The following is a 22,351-nucleotide window of genomic DNA, read 5'->3' as shown; positions in this document are numbered from 1 at the left end:
TGAGACACCGCAGGTAGGAGCTGCGTTCGCAGCGCTAACTTTATTGTAGCCCCAGCACTGCTGTGGTCTGCTATGGGGCCGGGGGCTGTCATATTTGGGCCACAGTATACAGGGATTCCTGTCCCTGCGGCAGCGTCAGCCCTCTAAAGGGGTCAAAAAGACCCTTCACAGGGCTGCGCTGCGTATATAGGGGCGTCCGGGCGATATGGCACTCATCCGGGGGGGGTTTTGGTTCGTTTTCTGCCCCCCTCCGGACTACCGCGCCGCTCTGGAGCCCTTCCCGGTCAGGATTTTGTACTTTAGACCGCGGCTTCGGCCTAAGCCGAAGCCGCCGCCCTTGTTACCGCCCCCGGCCTGCCCCCCTGGATGATGATAATGACGCTGCACAGCGTCATACAGGGGGCGGATCGAACCAGGAAGGCGCGGTTTTGCCTGGCTGCGCGCCCTTTTTCTGCTCTCCGCCCCTCCTCCCTCCCACCTCTTTACCTCAGGGAAAGAAGAAGAAGAAAAAAAAAAAAAGCAGCGCTGCTATATTACTCAAGAACGCTGCACAGTCTCCAGGGGGCGCAGAACCGAAGTTTTTCTGCTGGCGCCGGATCTAGGAGCACACCGGTGGGGTAAGGCACAGCAGGATATTATCCTGCTGTGGACGCAGACTCCCTATAGGTTCCCTATAGCGCTCCTCTGCATAGCCACCCCAGTAAGGTTTTTGGTCAGAATAACCTGCCGACACTCAGTGCACTATGTCGGTCTCCAGGTCCGAAAGAAGGAAGGTTTATCTGCTGTTACTCAGTCTGTTCAGCCTGTAAAGCCAATCTTCCCAGTGGCAACATGCACCGTACTGCTAGAGTTGTTCCCAAAATGCTGGGTCAGTGCCCCAAGAGGCTCCTGTCACTGTTTCAACTCCACTGACATGCCGGTATGGGCCGCATCTATGTCACAGTCCATAGATACGCTGACTTCCACATTGCTTCAGGCTATGCAGGGTCATATCCCAGCTATAAGCGGACAGGCAGTCCCTGGCAATGCTAGTAGTAAACGGCTCCATAGGTCACGTTCAGCTACGTCCTCCCATGGCTTACGGTCGTCCCGCTCTACGCAGAGACACCGTAATTCTAGGTCTCCTAGACCGTCTCGTTCCAAAGACGGGCGCAGCAGATCTCCACAGAGATCTTCGGGCATGGAAAAGCGGCGGTCCAGATTTCCCTCCAGGCAACGCCTCAGCGATGCGCAGGATTCAGAGGGCATCTGTGACTCCGAATCAGAAAAGGAAACATAGGAGTCTCAGGCTCCTTGTCCTCCTAGCAATACAGCGCTAGTTGAGGACATTATCACTTCTATTCATCGGGTGCTGGTTTTATCCGATGCTCCCCAAAAACCCCCAAAACATAAAATCTGTTTTGAGGGGTCCCTGAAGTCCCTAAAGTTTTTTTCTGATCACCCAAGCTTTCAGGACATCCTTGATAAGCTTTTTTCGCAACCTGCCAAAAAATTCGCCAACCGTAAATAAAACCGTAAAAAAGGGCTAGATACTCTCTTTTTTCTCAAAAAGACCAAGAAGTGGACAGTTCCACCAGAAATCGATCCCCCTATCTCTAAGCTTGCAGCACAGTCTCTCCTCTCACTGCCAGATAGCTCAACCCTGAAGGATACAGCAGATTGGCAGGTTGAGCGCATGGCTCGTTCAATTTTTAGAGGCTGCAGGAGCCTCCCTGGCTCCCGCGGTCACCTCAACGTGGGCAGCCACTGCCATTCTGGCATGGGTCAAAAGATTGCAGGAGAGCCTCCAAAAGTCTGCTCCTCAGATGTTCGATCAACTAGTTCAGATAGCGGTGGTGGCAGATTACATACGCCTTGCAGCTTTTGATTCTGCAAGAGGCGTAGCAGGTATAGCAGCGAATGTAATTACAATCAGACGTATCCTCTGGCTGTGAGAATGGGAAGCGGACACGTCTTCAAACAAGCCTCTTACGGATCTCCCGTACGTCAGTGGGAGATTTTTTTCGGGGAAAAAATTAGACAAGATGATTTCCAATGCCACGGGGGGTAAGAGTACCTTTCTTCCCCAACCGCAACCTAAACGTTCGTTTAAGCGACGTAACCAGGCTAAGTTCCGGTCTTTTCAGAACTCCTCAGGCTAGGCCGCTTCACGTCCTTCACGGAATTACAACCGTTCCTCCTCACAGGGACAACCAAAGGACAGCACAGAGGACGGACAAGAATTGGCGGTCAACATCAGGCCAGGCAAAGCCCAAAGGAGGGAAATTGCAGAATTTCTCCTCGTCATGACTCACGAAATACAGAAGACACCCCACCTGTAGGCAGTCGATTTTTAATTTTTCAGCAAGTCTGGCTGCCTATTACAGAGGACAGGTGGGTCAAGGAAATAGTGTCTCTCTCTCCTTCAAGCAGGAGTCATAATACGGGTTCCCGAAAACGAGAGATTCCAAGGACTCTACTACAACCTATTCGTGGTTCCCAAAGAAAGGAGGCAGCGTTCGGCCAATTCCTGGACCTAACGCAACTCAAAAAGTTTGTAAGAGTTCGGCAGTTTCGCATGGAGTCCCTTCGATCCATCATTGCGGCTATGGAACAGGGAGAATATCTCGCCTCCATAGACATACAAGAGGCATACCTGCACATCCCTACTGCGCCTGCTCATCAAAGATCTCTCAGGTTCACAATAGGGCAGAATCAGTACCAGTTCGTGGCTTTGTCTTTCGGATTGGTCACGGCTCCCAGAACATTCACCAAGGTTATGGCAGCCACCATGGATGTCCTACACTCCAGAGGCATAGTGGTCCTCCCATGTCTCGATGATCTACTCATCAAGGCACCTTCTGTCAAAGACTGCGAAGACAGCGTCTCGATCACGATCGACACACTAACTCGTCTAGGCTGGCTAGTCAACTTTAAGAAGTCGTCAACTACTCCCGAGTCAGTCACTGATCTTCCTAGGGATCCTATTCGATACCTCCAGGGGTCTGGTACACCTTCCCAAGGACAAGGTACAAGCTATCCGCGGTGCACTTCGCATGTTAATACACATACCTTGCCGATCTCTTCGGTTTGCCAGGAGACTCCTTAGCAGGATGGCAGCAGCAATGGAGGTGGTACCATTTGACCAGTTCCACCTCAGACCTCTTCAACTAGCCATTCTCAGATCCTAGGACAGGAACCCTTTTCTCCCTCGAAAGGGAGTTCCGACTGACGGAGTCAACCAGGAAATCACCGTACTGGTGGCTCAAACCACCCGTACTGGCCAAAGGAAAATTCTTTCTTCCCAGTCAATGGAAAGTCCTGACCACCGATGCGAGTCTAACAGGATGGGGTGCAGTGCACCTACTTCACAGGGCACGTGGTCTCCAATAGAAGCGACCATGCCCATCAACATTCTGGAGATACGAGCTATCTTCCTGGCGCTAAAAAATTTTTTTTTGCCATCTGCTGAAGGCCTCTCACATCAGAGTGCAGTCGAGCAATGCCACGGCAGTGGCATATGTGAACCACCAAGGTGGGACTCGCAGTGCCCAGGCAATGAGAGATGTGGCGCGTCTCCTTCGCTGGGCAGAAAACAAGAAATCAGTACTCTCACTGGTCCACAGTCCGGGTGTGGACAACTGGGAAACCGACTACCTCATCAGACAGGAAATGGACTCGGGGGTGGTCTCTCCATTCCAAAAATCTTTCGTCGGATCTGTTATCGCTGGGGGACTCCGGACGTGGACCTAATCGCATCTCATCTCAATGCCAAGGTCTCCATTTTCATGGCAAGGACACGCGATCCGAGGTTGCTCGGTACGGATGCCCTGGTTCAGGACTGGACTCAGTTCCAGCTTCTGTACATTTTCCCACCTCTTCCCCTGATGGCCAGAGTCATGAGGAAGATCAAACAGGAAGGAGTTCCGACCATCCTAATTGCGCCGGACTGGCCCAGACGTACATGGTACGCCGACATCCTTCAGCATTACAGCAGACACCCCTTGGTGTCTTCCAGACCGTCCCGATCCCCTGTCTCAAGGCCTGTTCTACCACCAGAATTTAGGGACTCTCAATTTGACGGCGTGGTCCTTGAAACCTGGGTTTTAACCCAGGCAGGGTTTGCTCCAGACGTCATTAGAACCATGATCAGGGCACGGAAACCAGCTTTCGCCAAAGTTTATTATCGTACCTGGAAAACGTATTTTACTCGGTGCGACTCTCGCGGGCGAATTCCGTTCCCTTACTCTCTTCCGAAAGTTCGTGGTTTCCTTCAATCAGGTCTGGACGCCGGCCTATCCTTAGGATCGCTTAAGGGTCAGGTGTCAGCGCTTTCAGTGCTCTTTCAGAAGCATATTGCTAACAAACCTCAAGTCAGGACGTTTCTTCAGGGAGTCTCCAGATTGGTCCCTCCTTACAGACGTCCACTGGATACGTGGGACCTTAATTTGGTCCTAACTGCTCTACGGGCACCTCCTTTTTTCAACCTCTTAAGGAAGTTCCACTTCGAGTTTTATCACAAAAGGTGGTCTTCCTCGTGGCAATCACCTCGCTACGCAGGGTGTCTGAGCTGTCAGCGCTCTCCTGCAAACAGCTTTTCCTATTCTTCCACCAGGACAAGGTGGTTCTCCGTACAGTTCCATCCTTCCTTCCAAAGGTTGTCTGATTTCCACCTCAATGAGGGCATCTCATTACCGACCCTTTGCCCGGCTCCGGTTCATAGAGTGCAGAGGGCCCGGCATACGCTTGACCTTGCCAGGGCATTGCGTATGTGTGTGTCTAGGACTCCACCCTTCCGGAAGTCTGATTCCTTTTTTTTTCCTTGTTCCAGAAGGCATTTGTAGGGGTTTACCGGCTTCAAAAGCTACCCTTGCCAGGTGGATCAGGTCCACCATCCATGACGCCTACCGCCTAAACAATTCTCCTATTCCGGCCGGTATCACGGCACATTCCACACGGGCGGTAGGAGCCTCCTGGGCCATTCGACGCCAGGCTTCAGCACAACACGTGTGTTAAGCGGCCACATGGACTAGCTTACACACGTTTACAAAACAATACAGTGTACATACTCAGTCCTCAGTGGAAGCGAGTCTGGGTAGACTGGTACTGCCGGCGGCAGTGTCCCAAGTCTAGGGACCTGTCAGCACAATATTCGTCCATTGCTTCCCACCCAGGGACTGCTTTGGGACGTCCCAAGGTCTTGTGTCCCCCAATGAGGCGACAGAGTAAAGGAGATTTTTGTGTACTCACCGTAAAATCTCTTTCTCTTAGCCTCTAATTGGGGGACACAGCTCCCACCCTGTTGCCCTTGCGGGCTGTTATTATGTTGGGTACTCATATTGTTCCTTGAACTGTACATAGTAGCCTTTGTTTATAGGCTTGGTTATGTTGGATTTGTTATCTCCTCCTACTGCTTGGGTACAAAAACTGAGGTAAGGCGGATGCCTCCCAGGGGTGTATGCTGTGGAGGAGGAGCCAGAGCCAAATCTTTTTCAGATTAAGCATAGTGTCGCCTCCTAGTGGACGGAAAGCATAACACCCAAGGTCTTGTGTCCCCCAATTAGAGGCTAAGAGAAAGAGATTTTACGGTGAGTACACAAAAATCTCCTTTTTTCCCCCTAAAAATGATAAATGGTGACATTTTGTAGAAGTATTACAAACCTTAGAGAAAATGATTTTATCCCTAGAACCCAGTAACAAGACTGCATCCGGGAGCACCACGGCTGAGGAAGCAGCGAAAATGTTAGCTGAGAAGCGCCGTCTTGCACGGGAGCAAAGAGAGATCAAGGAGCAAGAGCGAATTCAAAGACAGGAAGAAGAAAGGTAATTCCGTCAGTTGTGGGTTTCCTACATGTTAACTGGAATGTTATAACATGTATAAGCTGCTGAAAAACTGTTCCCACATCGATGTGAAGTCACAGAGAAGCTTTCACTGTGCATGCACGGTTCACTGTCACATTTGTAATTCCATCTGCAGAATCAATGATCTGTTGCTACAGCACCCAGGATATGTGCACATATGGGTGTTATATGGTCCTGCAACTGCAAGTATGACAGTGATCTACAGGACAGAATCTACACAGATGACACCAAGTGGGCACATGTTTGTATTTATTGCCCTATCCTATTATGTGAATACAGCGGACTTATAACCCTCTGATAAATGCTAGATGGTAACTTTGTGTTTTGTGCCTTTCTTGCTAGCTACCTATTATATGGTGCACTTAACGTAATGGTCCCAATTAGGCCAGTAATCGCCTGTCCACCGGTTCAATTTTTTTATATTTCTCAGAGTTGGTGTGACAGGGTTTTACCTTGGACACATCCTCTTTTTTTTCTTTATTTCACTTTCAACTTTTGACAGGATAAAGCGAGAAGAAATGGCTCGTAAAGCAGAAGAAGACAGGCTAAGGTTAGAAGAAGAGACAAAACTATTGGAGGAGAAGAGAAAGCTGGAAAGAGAGGAGGAAGAAAGACTAGCTCAAGAGGAAAAGATCCGCAGAGACCAAGAAGAACAGGAGCACCTGATGGAGCTTCAGCAGCAGGTATCTAACATGTTTGTCTGCTTGTAGGGATCATTTGGTTATTACATTAATCAGGATTTCATTAAATATAATAGATGTAAAGGGATTTCATGCATTGTCATTGAAATAAAATCATTCTCCCATGAATAGTTTTGTAACTTTCTAATATACTTTGCAGTCGATTCATCAAGACAGTCATTTTCTACCCAAGTCTTGATGCAGAGTACGAGGGAGTAAAATTCGTTCAAGTCAATAAGAGACATGTTCCTCTTAAGTATTTGGCACATTTCTCGTGTGTTCATTGGGACACACAGCAAACTATGGATAAAGTCTACTGCTAACAGGAGGCTGACAAGAACACACGTCGTAAAAAAAAGTTTTCTCCTTCCTGGCAGGCTACACCTGACCTACCGGTGCCAAGCTTCTCAGTTTAGCTTTGTGATGTGTAGGAGGCAGGTACAGGTCTGGGGTCCAGACTTGTTTCTGCCTATGGTTTTTCAGCGGAATGGTCACTCTGTTCGCTCCACTATGAACAGAGATAACAACATGTAGTGGTCAGTCTGTCTCCTTTCTCGTCTGGAAGACTGGACCATAGTACCTGACTCAATCGGCCATCTGGTACGTGGGTGGACGGTCCTTGCCATTTGACTGCTGATTGTCCTGTAGGTCTAGAGGCAACACAATTTCCTCAGCATGACAAGCTGTCCTCACCCAGAGGCTCTCTTTGGGTTGGCGGATGGTTATTCAGCCAGTATGTGTTGCTCTCCATTGAGTCAACACCTGGGCCAAATAGGTTGTTTCCAGCTCCAAGATAGTGTACCTCTTTCTCACGTAATCATTTCTTCAGATCTCATGCTCCTTGTACTTCCTTCTTGGCTTGCGTTTTTTTCCAGGCCATCTATTTTCCTCCTTGGGAGCACTTCAAACTTTTCCTCTTATCCAAGAAGGACGGCTAATTCCAGCCCTAAGATTTGTAAGCAAGAGAAGGTCCCACTATAACACTTCAGAATGAAGTCTCTTCGTTCTATTATTATAAATTCCATGGAACCAGGGGAATTTCTGTCCTGTGGATATAAAGGGTGTCTATTTCCATATTCCCTTATGTCCTGCTCATCAGAAGTTTCTCCGCTTTGTGGTCCAGCCCTTTCACTTTGTAGCCCTCTCCTTCTGCCTGGCCATGGCCCCCACGGTGTTCACGCAGGTTTCTTCGTACCAGGGGGCTTATAGTTATTCACTACCTGGATGACATTCTCATCAAGGCTCCTTTTTTCTAAAAAGAACTTGAAATCACCTTGGACACCATATCTTGATTTAGGTGGATCATAAACGGGCTGAAGTCCTCCATGATCCTGGCTCTGCATCTTCTTTTTCTTGGGATGAATGCCTTCTGTGAAGGCCTTCCCCTTTGCGGGGCTACCATGGCACATGGCCTTTTTTCCGTTTGTGCGAATCCAATTACATCGCTGACATGTATTATCCCTTCTGGTTCTTTTTTTTCTTTTTTGCAGTCCGATCTTGAGTCTGGATTGGCACTCAGTTCTCACAAGGGCCAGGTCTCTACCTTGGCTATGTTTTTCCAGAGCAACATGCCTTTCCAAGTCTCAGTTCAAGACTTTTATTCAAGGCGTGGCACACTTCTGCTCTCCTCCCTTCTTTTATCAGTGGGACCTGAATCTGGCTTTGGATACCCTTCAGGTCCTCTATTGTTATGCAGATTGGTGACTTTTCTCTTCTATCAGGTGCGTTTCCAAACTGGCAGTACTCTCCTGTTCCTCTCTGCTCCTTGTCCTTTACTTTCAAAGGTGGTCTTTACTCCCTGTACCCTCTTTTCTCCCGATAGTGATCTCTAACTTTAACCTTTAATAAGTATATGGTCTTTCCTTCCTTTTGCCCTTCACCTTCTCATCCCTCTGTGTGGTCCCTACATAAGCTAGGCATGGTCAAAGCTCTGTGACACTGTCTTTCACGGCCTCTATCTGATGTGTCGATCCCTTATTTGCCAGCCTGGATGGCTATCGCAAAAGTCTGGCTGCCTCCAAGGCTACTATTGCTCACTGGTTTCGATCTGCAATTCTGGAAGCATATCAGGTTAAAGTCAGTGCAGTCATGGTTCACTTCTCTCCTGGCTGATATATCACCAGGCATCTGTTCTACACGTCTTTAAGGCTTCTACTTGGTCATCAGTCATTGCCTTTTTAAAGTTTTACATTGTTCCTTAGGTTGTGTTGGGGGATACAAGTCTTGGCAAAAAAAGTGCTACATGCAACAGTCACTTGAGTGGTACCTGAGAGTTTGCTATTCTTCCTTTTGTAACACTTATGTTTCCTACCCCATGTACGGCTTTCAGTCATCCTATGGTTTCCTATGTCTCCAAATGATGATCCTGAAAAAAGATTCTTGGTACTCACCATAAGCCCGCATTGTTTTCCCTTTTGGTAGGGTGTTTTATGTTTTCCTTCCCAGGATGGTTCTTTCATTCTTTTGCTTCTTCTATTGCTTTGTCACTGAGTAGTTTAGCTCTGGTAGGCCAAGTGTAGTCACCTGGAAAGGTATGTAGAAGGTATGTAGTGTCGCCTCCTGACACTGGTGGCCGAAGACTTCACCCATGGTTTTCTTATTCCTCCAGTGAAGACTGCAAGAATGAAATGTTACATGGAGCACTAAAAATCCTCTCTTTTTCAGCTGCAGTTCGCTATTGTTAGAAATCTACTGCGGTCATGGATTAGACCATAATAATTTCATGGAAGCAATACCCATTTAACGGTTAATAGAAGAAACAAACTACACTGAAATGTAGCACTATAAAATGGGACTGTAGAAGGATATAATGGGACAATCGCAAAAAATATTACATATAAATAGAAAAAGAAGCGATCAAAGAGTCCAATACAATTAGATATGAAAATACAAAATTATTTTATTAAGGTATCAGGAATGGAGAAAAGGGTGTGATAAAAGTCAATTGACCATAGAAAGCACATGGACAAAAATGGGGAGGATAGGACCAAGGGGATATACATGATTTTATCATAACATAGTAGCAAAATTGCAAAAATATCAGAAAGAGTATATTGTATTATCCCAGATCACAATAAAATGACCAGGCATAGTATGCAAAACCCAAACAACAAGTATCATTATCCGCAGTCACAGAATATACGACTGCACATGGTATGCAGATGGTGTATCAAAGGCAAGAATAAATACAATAGATATACATATTACCTTTCCTGGTCTGTAAATAAGGTCCGCCCTGGCGTGCCCCTCCCAACGCATGTTTCGGCAAGATGGCCTTTATCAAGGGATAGCAGGAAGTGGGAAACAGAGGGTATTTAAAATATAAATCCACCAATGAGGCTGTGGAACTTATACACATGATCAGGTAAGCCAATGGTATCATGTATCTAATCTCCCTCCTATAAGATGGCGCCTATCACCACGGAAACGCCTGATAAATAAACAAACCACCCCACCAGATTATAATGTGGCATGTGTAAACATCAGCCACAATATAACATGAGATAAAGAGGCGACACAGGTGGGGATATGTTTAATATGCAGTGCTATCCAGCGCCGCTGGATGCAATTTTAAACAAAAGAATAAAGCCAGAGGTATAGCTAAATAAAACCCCTCCCACCATGTGTCATAATTCGCGTCACGTCTGCCCCTAATGACGCGCATGTTGCCTCAACAAGTGGGCGGTCTAAGTAAACCCCTCCCATAGTGTGTCATGGTCCGCGTCAGGTCCACCCCTGATGACGCGCGCGTGACCGCAGCAACCAAGACAACAGACGGCGGTGACGTCACAGGCATGTGACCAATCACCAGGCAACGGTTGACGCCGAGAGCCGCCGGATGTTTCGGAAGCAGAGGCCCACACCCGTGCTGGGAGGACACAGACAGGCAGAAACAATGCAATGATGACATGTATAGAGGGCTAATACTGTATCTATGTCAAAATATAAAAGGATACCAAGAAATTAAATGCATAGTAGGAAATATGAAAGTCTATCAATGTCAAAATGAAAAAATTAACACATAATATTAAGACTATAAAGGGCAGTTTAAGTGGTCATGGATTCGAGTACCCTTCTGTCTTAATTTACGCCACCTTTGAGGCGTAGGTTATGATTAGTTTATTGGGTGGGACTTAGCCATGTTCCCCCTCCTGTTCATCTATCTTACACAGACATATTGCTTGGATATAACAACATTAATCATTTAGGGTTTATTTCCCTACACAAATTGGAGATGTGTTTTAGCCTCTGAACTGCAGATTGACAGAAGATCTGCTGTGCACTGAATAAGTAATGAATGAGAGTCCCAGAGGTCGGAGTCATGCCGATCCTGCTATAACATATGCTAGTGATGTGCTATGACAGTATTGTAACGGTGTAACTGGTTATATACATTGTAAATTGTTATTCATTTAAGAGAGAAGAAGCAGAAGCCAAAGCTCTTGAAGAAGCTGAGAAACAAAGACAGGAACGGGAAAAAATCATGCACCAAAATATGCAGGAAAGATTACAAAGAAAAAAGGTATTTGGTTATCTTTACATTTTCTGCTATTACTGTCCTTTTTTTTTTCTTTTTCTATTTCCTAAACGTGTGAAGCAGCAGGAAAGTAACAGTGTGATCGCCCAAGATCATCAGGTTTTATTAGGTATGGTGGTAAACTTTGTTCCATTGTTACGCTGGTTCTATCGGGGGAAGGCTAATGTGTCTGGCCAGTCTATGTATGTTGTATCTGTGTATACAACATAATATGAATGTTAATTGTACGTTATGTCTTTTTATAGAGAATTGAAGAAATAATGAAGAGAACTAGGAAGAATGATCAAAGTGATATCAAGGTAGGTACAGCTATCGATTTTTCTGATGGAATAATTAATATAACATAAGCTGGGAAGGGATGGTGTTACTCCTTGTGCACTGGTGCTTACATTTACAGGGAATTATACAGTCATTCAGTGGGTTCTGGGTGGTGACCCTTTTCTCAGTACCCTCAGCACATCTGTCTCTTAGTAGGACATGCCTAATACATGTGTTACTTGGACAGGCAATTGATCTCCACGAGTGCTATGTAATCGTTGCACAACAGGGATTTCAACACAACTTCTGGATGTCTTTTCCTCAGCATGATCATTAAGGGACCCTTCCAACAAAAAGAGATTGTTTAAAAGGAATCTGTCACCTCATTTTTGGCCTATGAGGTGTGGCCACCGCCATCAGGGGCTTATTTACAGCATTCTGTAATGCTGTAGATAAGCTCCCGATGTAACCTGAAAGATAAAGAGTACTGCAGTGCGCCGGCGCCGGGAAAGGTCAGAGAGGTCCGGCGCCTGCGCAATGCAGTACTTTACTCTGCCCTCAACAGGGCAGATAAAGTACAGCTGCGCAGGAGCCGAGTGAGAAGCAAGGAGGAGGACATCATCGTATGAAGATGGGAGGCATCGGACCACGACACCCATCGGACCACGACACCCATCGGACCTGACCCCCGGGTGAGTATAATATAACTCGTTTTTCTGCTCTTTCAGATTACATCAGGGGCTTATCTACAGCATTACAGAATGCTGTAGATAAGCCCCTGATGCCTGTGGTCGCATCTTATAGGCCAAAAATGGTGACAGATTCCCTGTAAAGCAGGAGAACCAAGATTTCTAAAATGTATCAAATCTCAAATCCTGCATTTTTTATTGGCTAATCCTTAAAAAAAAAAAAATATATAATTTTATTAAAAAGCACTCCCACTATTTTTTCCTATTTCCTAAAGCTGCCTAAATGTATGTGTAATGTTGTGTAAGTGTATTATACTTATTGATCGCTGTCTTCCCCAGTTTCCAGCACCACCCCGGTCGTCTTCTCACTCGTGTGACTGAAATTCCAACTTGGCGGATCGCACTGGGGTTTATGTGTGAGCCGCAGGTTGCTTTTACTATGTAAGCCCAAAAGTGACTTCTGGCTCACATTATCCCCAGTCACGTGAGTGAGTAGAGGACTGGCGTGGTGCTGGAAACTGGGGAAGACAACAACCAGTAAGTACAGTATATTACTATACTCACAGTACACTACATACACATTTAGAACATGTTTAGAGCATAAAACACTTTGTGGGAGTGATTCTTTAATAATGGAGAAAAATGAATTGTCTCTTCTCTGTTTTGAAGAGCGAAGACAAATCTGAAGAGGATGATGAGGACATTGGTGATGTCGAGGAAAATCTGCAAGGTTGGTCAAGTCTGCGTCAAACACATGAGCTTTAGAATGAATTTCGTCATTTTTGGACTACATGGGGACATCAGAGTATTACAGGGTGAATGAGGAAAACATTATGGCTTCGGTTACATCCAGATTGAAGGCTCTTTTTGTGTGATATTGTTTTTTGTTTTTTTTTTGTTTGCAAGCAAAACCGAAAGTTTGTGAAACCTAGCGATCGTTCTGTTGAGATTGGAAGCGTGATCGGCGTTCTTAGGCAGGATATTAAACGATTAAACTGATCAGTGGTTGTTCAACTCCACAAGTTGGGTGCTGTTATCCTGTCCTAAGTATTGCTATCTTTCAGGAGACAATGAGGATGACATTTATGAGAATGCGGATATACCCAGCGAACTGGAAGAAGAAACGGCTTCAGAGGCTTTGTTGTCTCCGAAAGCTGCAGTAGTGGAAAGCAGTGAATTATTTATTAATGGGAACAGGCCAGACATCGAGGAAAAAATTAACGGGCACACGTCAGAAACCGTACCCGCACTAGAGTCAAGGTCAGTGTATTGACTGCTGTACATGTACAGTCATGGCCAAAAGTTTTGAGAATGACACAAATATTATATTTTCACATGATCTGCTGCCCTCTGGTTTTTATGTGTGTTTGTCAGATGTTTTTATCACATACAGAAATATAATTGCAATCATATTATGAGTAACAAAAGGTCATATTGACAGAATGAGTTAATGCAGCAAGTCAATATTTGCAGTGTTGACCCTTCTTCTTCAGGACCTCAGCAATTCTCCCTGGCATGCTCTCAATCAACTTCTGGATCAAATCCTGACTGATAGCAGTCCATTCTTGCAAAATCAATGCTTTTATTTTGTCTGAATTTGAAGGTTTTTGTTTGTCCACCCGTCTCTTGATGATTGACCACAAGTTCTCAATGGGATTAAGATCTGGGGAGTTTCCAGGCCATGGTCCCAAAATCTCTATGTTTTGTTCCCTGAGCCATTTAGTTATCACCTTTGCTTTATGGCAAGTTGCTCCATCATGTTGAAAAAGGCATTGTTGATCGCCAAACTGTACTTGGACGGTTGGGAGAAGTTGCTCTTGGAGGACATTCTGGTACCATTCTTTATTCATGGCTGTATTTTTAGGCAAGACTGAGAGAGAGCCCATTCCCTTGGCTGAGAAGCAACCCCACACATGAATGGTTTCAGGATGCTTGACAGTTGGCATGAGACAAGACTGGTGGTAGCGCTCGCCTGGTCTTCTCCGAATAAGCCGTTTTCCAGATGTCCCAAACAATCGAAAAGGGGATTCATCAGAGAAGATGACTTTACCCCAGTCCTCAGCAGTCCACTCCCTGTACCTCTTGCAGAATATCAGTCTGTCCATGATGTTTTTTCTGGAGAGAAGTGGCTTCTTTGCTGCCCTCCTTGAGACCAGTCCTTGCTCCAAGAGTCTCCGCCTCACAGTGCGTGCAGATGCACTCACACCTGCCTGCTGCCATTCCTGAGCAAGCTCTGCACTGCTGGTAGCCCGATCCCGCAGCTGAAACACTTTTAAGAGACGGTCCTGGCGCTTGCTGGTCTTTCCTGGGCCCTGGAGCCTTTTTGGCAACAAGGGAACCTCTCTCCTTGAAGTTCTTGATGATGTGATAGATTGTTGACTGAGGTGCAATCTTTCTAGCTGCGATACTCTTCCCTGTTAGGCCATTTTTGTGCAGTGCAATGATGACTGCACGTGTTTCTTTAGAGATAACCATGGTTAACAGCAGAGAAACAATGATGCCAAGCACCAGCCTCCTTTTAAAGTGTCCAGTGGTGTCATTCTTACTTAATCATGACAGATTGATCTCCAGCCCTGTCCTCATCAACACCCACACCTGTGTTAATGGAGCAATCACTGAAATGATGTTAACTGGTCCTTTTAAGGCAGGGCTGCAATGATGTTGAAATGTGTTTTGGGGGATAAAGTTCATTTCTCTATCGCCTCATTGGGGGACACAGAGACCATGGGTGTATGCTGCTGCCACTAGGAGGCTGACACTATGCACAAAAAAAGGTTAGCTCCTCCTCCGCAGTGTACACCCCACCGACAGGAAGCAAGATATAAGTTTAGCTTAGTGTGTCAGTAGGAGGTGGACACGGGTCTTTCATTAGACCCATATCTACCTCGATGTGCGTCATTTCCTTTCAGGTTTTCCGGAGGGATACAGAGTGAACAGTCACATCTGTAGTCCCACAAAGAGACTGTGAGTACGACGTGTACTGCCACCCCGCATCCTCACAGCTCTCCGCAGCAGGACCAGCAGCCTTCCAGGCGGACGCCAACACGAATACGTGTCAGCGATTCAGATGGTCCTTGTCGTCAGTCTCCCACCCACTCGCCGCCTACCAGAGCCTGTCGGTTGGATGAGGCGCGGACATACTTCAATCCAGGACAAGCAAGGTACCTTTATTCAGCAGGTAACATTTGGGCCCGGGACAGGGTAAGTATTGGGCCCCATTCGCCTCAGACGGCACGGTCGCAGCTTCAGCGTTTTCTTTGGAGTGGGGCTGCGGTAGCGCTGCGGGCTTACGTGGTCGTCCCGCGCCTCCCTGCAGCCACCGCATTTGTCCTACAGCCCGCTCCCTTCACCCTGGCCAGGATTCTCCCGGCAGCGTTCATGCTGCGTCACCTCCGCGACGCCCCGTGCTGACAGGCGGCTGCTGCTATTAATTTAGGCCCCGGCTTCGCTTTGGGCCTACTACAGCGTCGCGGCCACGCCCCCCGCCGTTATTCTCAGGCGGGCTTCTCTCCCGCCCGTCCTAGGCCCGCCCACCGCCTCTCCTCCTGCTCCTAGTGCCCTGACTTAAGCACAACGCAGCGCTCAGCCCACCTTTTCCAGCGGGCGGTACCTTTCTCAGCGCGGCGGTTAGCTCCGCCCTTCGTCTTCGCTGAAAGAGCGCGCTTCTCAGTCTCCTGGCGGCTGCCGTTTTCTCTGACCTGTCAGCCGGACTCTGCACGCGACCCTGCAAATCCACAAGCTGCGCAGCATCGCTTGCTGGGGTTATCCACTGGACTACGGACCGTGAGTAGCTCTTCTTCTGCAGACTGACACCCTCCTCCCTGTCCCCCAACCTTCCGGTACTCCTTCAGTGACTGTGCTTTCATTATGTCTTGATCTGCCTTTACTGCTGCAATTCCATTCAACCCGCTGCCCAGGAGCCCCCTATGGCTACCCGTGAGAGTGAACCCCCCATTCCTGGCTGGGCTTCTTCTCTCACGATCGGTGGCGGGTGTCTCAGTCCCTAGTTGCCGTTCTTGATAAGCTGCCCCTGGACACTTCTACAGTATCCAGCAGGGCACAAGAGGTTCCATCCGAGCCAGCGACCATGAGCCGTAAAGGCCCAGGCAGGATCTCCGGCCGGAATCCTCCCCTCGCCCCATCTCTCCTCATAGCACGAATCAGGCGAGGCGTACTCGCATGCGCCATCCGAAGAGATGTTAGAGCTGGATTCGGACCAGGACGCGACATGAAGGTTACGGTACAGAACCTCATTGCTGCGACTTACCACACTTTCGAAATCACGGACTCCCCTGCGAAACCCTCAGATCAGGAGGTTTTGTTCAGACGGGCAGAAACACCTTTCCAGAGTCTTCGTCCCGCACTCTGAGTTTGGCAAGCTCTTTACCAGGGAGACAGAAAATCCGACCAGGCGCTTTCAAAGAGGGAAGCGCCTCGGCGTGCTGTATCCATTTTCTAAAGGAGCTCACCGACAATTGGTCGGCGTCTCCCTCTATAGACGCTCCCGTGTCCAGACTATCTAACAACACGGTCATCCCGATTTCAGGTGTGGCGTCTCTGAAGGATTCTAACGATAGGATTATAGAATCCTTAGCAAAGTCAGCGTTCGAAGCGGCTGCGATGGCGCTGAGCCCTGCCTTCGCTTCAACTTGGATAGCTAAAGCCATAGCTACTTGGGCGGTGGATCTACACCAGGGCATTTTAGATAAAGCCCAACTAGAGCGTTTGGCTGAGCTAGCCAACTAAATCTCCCATGCAGGGGATTATCTGGTCTCGGCCTCCTTGGTTGCTGCATCTAGCGCAGCTCAAGCGTCCAGCAACGTGGTAGCAATCCGGCGTACATTTTGGCTCAAGGCTCGGCATGCGGATTTGTCTTCAGAAAAGTCCCTTACCAATCTGCCTTTTCAGGGCGCGCGTCTTTTCGGATCCCAGCTGGACCAGATTATTAAGGACGTCACTGGAGGCACAAGCTCTCTTCTCCCTCAGTCCAAGCTTTGTAGACCTCCTCCAAGGCATCAGTTTCGGTCCTTCCGCTGCTTCGCGACGGCAGAAACCTTTTCCAGCCAACAAAGGCCGCAAGCACGCCAGGATAGCAAGAAGGTCTTCTTTAGGCCCACTCCCTCCTGGCTATCTCACTCCTCCCAGGGCATATCCTCCAGGTCTAGAACTGGACGGTCCACATCAGCATGACTATAAACGAAACCCCGAGGCGCCGTCACAACTGGGCGGTTGACTCCTTTTCTTCAGAGACATCTAGCTTGCCTCAGTAGAAGACTCTTGGGTCGAGGAGGTTGTATCCTCAGGATACAAGATAGAGCTCGCTTCTCGGCCCCGGGATCATTTCTTCGAGTCCCGACCTCCATAAGACCCTGCCTTAGTACCGGGTTTCTTTGCATCCATCGCTTCCCTCCTCAGTTCCGGGGTGATTGTGCCCGTTTCCGAGTCAGAACGTTTCACAGGGTTTTATTCAAACCTGTTTGTAGTATCGAGAAAGAAAAAAAAAAAAAAAAAAAGGCGGCGCGGTCCAGCCCATCCTGGACCTCAAGTTACGGAACAGGAGGGCCCGCCTACGACATTTCAGGATGGAGTCACTTCGTTCAGTAATCGCTTCCATGGAAGCGCAGGAATTCATGTGCTCAATAGACATTCAACATGCCTATCTGCATGTGCCCATCCTTTCCGGGCATCAGAAATTCCTGCATTTCGCATTTCACCAGGTCCTGTACCAGTTTGTCGCACTGCCGTTCGGTCTCGCCACCGCACCCAGAGTATTTACAAAGATCATGGCGGCGTTGATCGCCTTGTTGAGGATCAGAGGCCTCACCCTCTTTCCATACCTCGACGACATTCTAATCAAAGCTCCGTTTTTTTCACCAGACTTGCCAAAGTCTTCCCATCATTCTCGACACCATGTCCAATTTAGGGTGGCTCGTCAACAAACGATATCCTGCCTTGTTCCGACACAACGTCTTGTGTTTCTAGGCCTATTGTTCGACACCCGTCGATCAAGGGTTTTTCTCCCACTAGAGAAAACGATCTCTCTGCGGCGAGATGTACGGTCACTGCAGGGCACACTGCTTCCATCTCTCCGGTCAGCCATGAAAGTCTTGGGTAAGATGGTGGCGACGGCCGAAGCTGTTCCCTTTGCCCAATTTCACTCAAGACCGCTTCAACAAGCCATCCTGTCTCAGTGGAACAGGTCTGTCCTTTCCCTGGATCGGCCAATTCACCTTTCGCCCCGGGTCAAACAATCCCTCAATTGGTGGCTGGCGTCACCTCTCTTTTCTCTGGGCAGATAATTCCTTCCGATTCTCTAACAGATTGTGACAACGAATGCCAGTCTATTAGGCTGGGGTGCAGTGTTTCGCAATCACGCTGTTCAGGGTTGGTGGTCGACTCAATACACAACTCTGCCTATCAACGTCCTCAAGATACGGGCGATTTATCTGTCTCTCATTCACTGGGGAAAGCTTCTCAGGGGTTTGCAATCCGAATTCAGATAGACAATGCCACAGCGGTGGCATATTTCAATCTCCAAGGGGGGGGGTCACGAAGATCCTCAGCTCTAGCGGAAGTGTCCAAGATTCTTCACTGGGCAGAGGTATCAGTCCCAGAGATTTCCACGGTGCACATTCCCGGCATGGACAACTGGACCGCCGTTTTTCTCAGCCGCGAGGTCTCGCAACGGGAGAGTGGTCCTTACATCCGGACGTCTCTCATCAACTTTGCCGTTGTTGGGGGACTCCAGACGTAGATCTGCTGGCGTCTCGCCTAAACAGCAAAGTCCTACAGTTCGTATCCAGGGCCCGAGATCCTCTCACAGGGGCGCCGATGCTCTGACCATTCCTTGGTCTCAGTTCGAGCTCCCCTACCTTTTCCCTCCCCTTCCTCTTCCCAAATTGTTGAAGAAAATCAAGGCGGTAGGGATTCCAGTCGTCATTATCGCTCCTGATTGGCCCAGAAGATCTTGGTTCGCGTCCATCGTCCTCCTGCTCGCGGACGCCCCCTGGAAGCTTCCACAGAGCAGATCTGCTGTCTCAGGGTCCGATTTGCCACCCTAATTCTCAGCCGCTCTATTTAACGGCATGGCTGTTGAGACCGTGGTTCTGAAACGGTCAGGTTTTTCAGATCGGGTTATTCACACCATGATCCGGGCTAGAAGGCCTTCGTCTTCCAAAATTTATTATTGTACGTGGAAGGCCTATTTCACTTGGAGCGAGGCCAATAACATTCTGCCCATGTACTTTTTCATTCCCTTCTGTCCTGGCGTTCCTCCAGACAGGCCTTGATGCAGGCCTTACCCTCAGCTCTTTAAAAGGTCAAGTTTCGGCGATTTCCATTCTGTTCCAGAAGACGTTGGCCTCCCATCCGCAGGTCAAGACCTTCCTTCAGGGGTGGATCATGCGGCACCTCCGTACCGCACGCCTGTGGATCCATGGGATCTTAATCTGGTTCTCGAGGTTCTGCAAGGTCCACCCTTCCAACCTCTCAGGGAAGTTTCCCTATCCCTTCTCTCCTGGACAGTTGCCTTCCTGGTGGCCATCACCTCCATCCGGCGTGTGTCGGCATTGACGGCCCTTTCTTGTTGCTCCCCTTTCTTGGTACCCCACCAGGATAAGGTGGTCCTGCGGCCTCCGCCCTCTTTCCTTCCTAAAGTGGTGTCCACTTTCCACCTGTATGAGGATATTGTTCTCCCGTCCTTTTGTCCAGGTCCAACTCGTCCTCTTGAACGCTCCTTGAACAAGCTAGACCTGGTCAGGGCGATGAAAGTCTACCTCGCTAGGACGACTCCCTTGCGGAACACAGTCTCTCTCTTCGTCATTACATGATGCGCGGAAAGGTCAGTCGGCCTTCAAGGCTACTATTGCTCGCTGGATCAGATCGGCAATTTTGGAAGCCTATCGGGTCAAGCATCGAGTGGTCCCTCCTGGAATTAGAGCTCACTCTACCCGGGCGGTGAGTGCCTCCTAGGCGGTGCACCACACAGCTTCTGCTCTGCAGCTTTGCAAAGCTGCAACCTGGTCATCTGTTCACACGTTTGTGAAATTCTACAGGGTCCACGCCTACGCTTCGGCGGATGCCAGCCTAGGAAGAAGGATACTGCAGGCAGCGGTGGTGAGTCTGCTGGCCTGATGGAAGTTTGATTTCCCTCCCCAGGGACTGCTTTGGGACGTCCCATGGTCTCTGTGTCCCCCAATGAGGCGATAGCGAAAACAGGATTTTTGGGTTGCTTACCGTAAAATCTGTTTCTCGGAGCCTTCATTGGGGGACACAGCACCCTCCCATGTTTTACAACTCCTGTTATTTGCTATGTGTTTTAGGTTTACAGTTGAGTTGTCTGTTTATTCTCTATTCTGTTGCTTCTCCTACTGCTTTCTCACTAACTGGATATCTTGCTTCCTGTCAGTGGGGTGTACACTGCGGAGGAGGAGCTAACCTTTTTTTGTGCATAGTGTCAGCCTCCCAGTGGCAGCAGCATACACCCATGGTCTCTGTGTCCCCCAATGAAGGCTCCGAGAAACAGATTTTACGGTAAGCAACCCAAAAATCCTGTTTTTCTAGGCAAATATTGACTTTGCAAGTAATTGCTGTTAAGCTGATCACTCTTTATAACATTCTGGAGTATATGCAAATTGCCATTAGAAAAAATGAAGCAGTAGACTTTGTAAAAATTAATATTTGTGTCATTCTCAAAACTTTTGGCCATGACTGTACATATCGATTATGAACACATTAAAACCAACCGCAACACTACTCGTGGTTAGGGGGTTATTCCTATTACAGCCATTAATGCACCTACACAGGAAATGATAAAAGTGTCTTATAAGTGCCAGTCTGACATCTGTGATCTGCACTTCTCCCCTGAATGAGGGGCTACCACATCCAGGAATGGGTAGAGCAGGGTCTGCACACGTGTGCTGCTCATTTCATTCATGTCTGTGGAAGTTATGGAAACATTTAGGACCCACACCTGAGCCATACATTTCTGTTAAGGGATTCCTTTAAACCTCTCCAGGCAACACTCTTATAAGAGTACAGAGAACAATTGCTGAATAAACTATATTAATTGAGAGGCGATGTTCACACTGCCCCTGGCCTGTTCATTGTATGGCTCATAAGTGAGCACAATGTCTCCCTCAGTGTGCCCATACTCTACCATTATTCAGATGTATTCCAAAAGTCTGTTTGATGGAGACCCTAAGGCACCAATTAATTAAGGTGTTCTGTAAAACACCTTAAGTTGCAATATTTTTGTGCAGCTCGGAAGTTGCTCAAAAACATTGGATCATTTGGCATTTACACGCCATTATATGGTCAAGGCTTGGCTACACCTGCCCGCCAAATTTGATGAAAAGTCAATGCACTTTAGTGGCAAAACTTCATAAATGTACTCTAGTGGATGACTGGAGTACATTTTTGGCAGCAACGCACACCTGTTAACAGATTTGCCTAATTTGTTAAGTGCCATGCGCCTCTTAATGAGTTGGGCACATCGTACCCAGCAGCCACGTTTATTGAGACTTGTGTGCACAATGTCAGTCTTAATAAGTTAAGGCTATGTACCCACGTTGCAGAGATGCTGCGGAAATTTCTGCAACTCCCGCAGCTGGAAAAACGCATGGAATTCGCATGCGTTTTTCCCGCGAAAACAAGCGTGTTCACGAGATTTTCGCTTGCGGAATTCAAGCACATTCCAAGCGATTTGAAGCATCTCTTGGAATGTGACCAACTTCTTACTATTGATGTTGCCTTTGCAGCATCAATAGTAAAAGATACAATGTTAGAAATAAAAAAAAATAAAAAATTGTGATAAACTCGCCTTCCGGCGTCCCGCGCAGCGTCCGTAGGCCTCAGCGATGCTCTCGTTCCCAGCGATGCCTTGCGACAATGACCTTTGATGACGTAGCGGTCTCGCGATACTATAGCGTTCTCGCAAGACCGCTACGTCGTCACAGTTCCTTGCTGCAAGGCATTACTGGGAACGGGAGTATCGGTAAGGCTGCGCGGGATGCCAGAAGGTGAGTATAACCAATTATTTTTTTTTTTATTATTTTTTTACAGGAATATGGTACCCAGGGCCTGGAGGACAGTCTCCTCTCCTCCAGACTGTGGGTACCATCCGCACATGAGCCGCTCACTTTGCGCATGGTGGGCATAGCCACATGCGGAAAGTAAGCGGAACTCATGCATTCCTATGTGTGCGGAATCGCTGCGATTCTGCAAAAATAATGAGCCTGCTGCACTTCCGCTATGTGATTCTGCCGCGGAAAAAAAAAGCAGCATTAACATAGCAGGTGCGGAATGCCATAGGAATGCATGGGGTGCGTTCTGTATTTATTTTCACA

At 47.9% G+C, this 22,351-nt stretch overlaps 1 protein-coding gene across 9 annotated transcripts in view; it reads left to right on the top strand.

Annotated features, from left to right (window-relative positions):
- MAP7D3 (MAP7 domain containing 3) overlaps positions 1 to 22,351 on the top strand; it is a 133,967-nt gene that overhangs the window by 87,267 nt on the left and 24,349 nt on the right. For 8 of the 9 annotated variants that reach the window (XM_073543533.1, XM_073543532.1, XM_073543536.1 and 5 more), the window contains 6 exons: positions 5,667 to 5,802; positions 6,344 to 6,524; positions 10,939 to 11,043; positions 11,304 to 11,357; positions 12,675 to 12,735; positions 13,070 to 13,265. In XM_073543533.1, coding sequence (XP_073399634.1) covers positions 5,667 to 5,802; positions 6,344 to 6,524; positions 10,939 to 11,043; positions 11,304 to 11,357; positions 12,675 to 12,735; positions 13,070 to 13,265 — 733 coding nt within the window. The remainder of the gene's footprint in view (positions 1 to 5,666; positions 5,803 to 6,343; positions 6,525 to 10,938; positions 11,044 to 11,303; positions 11,358 to 12,674; positions 12,736 to 13,069; positions 13,266 to 22,351) is intronic. The other variant, XM_073543541.1, reaches the window with a different exon arrangement.

This window comes from Dendrobates tinctorius, unplaced genomic scaffold (assembly GCF_039654945.1).
Source record: "Dendrobates tinctorius isolate UK_male_01 unplaced genomic scaffold, ASM3965494v1 ptg000133l, whole genome shotgun sequence".
In the NCBI taxonomy this organism is placed as follows: domain Eukaryota; kingdom Metazoa; phylum Chordata; class Amphibia; order Anura; family Dendrobatidae; genus Dendrobates; species Dendrobates tinctorius.
Note: the sequence above shows the minus strand (reverse complement) of the source record. Positions and strands in the feature narration are given on the sequence as shown.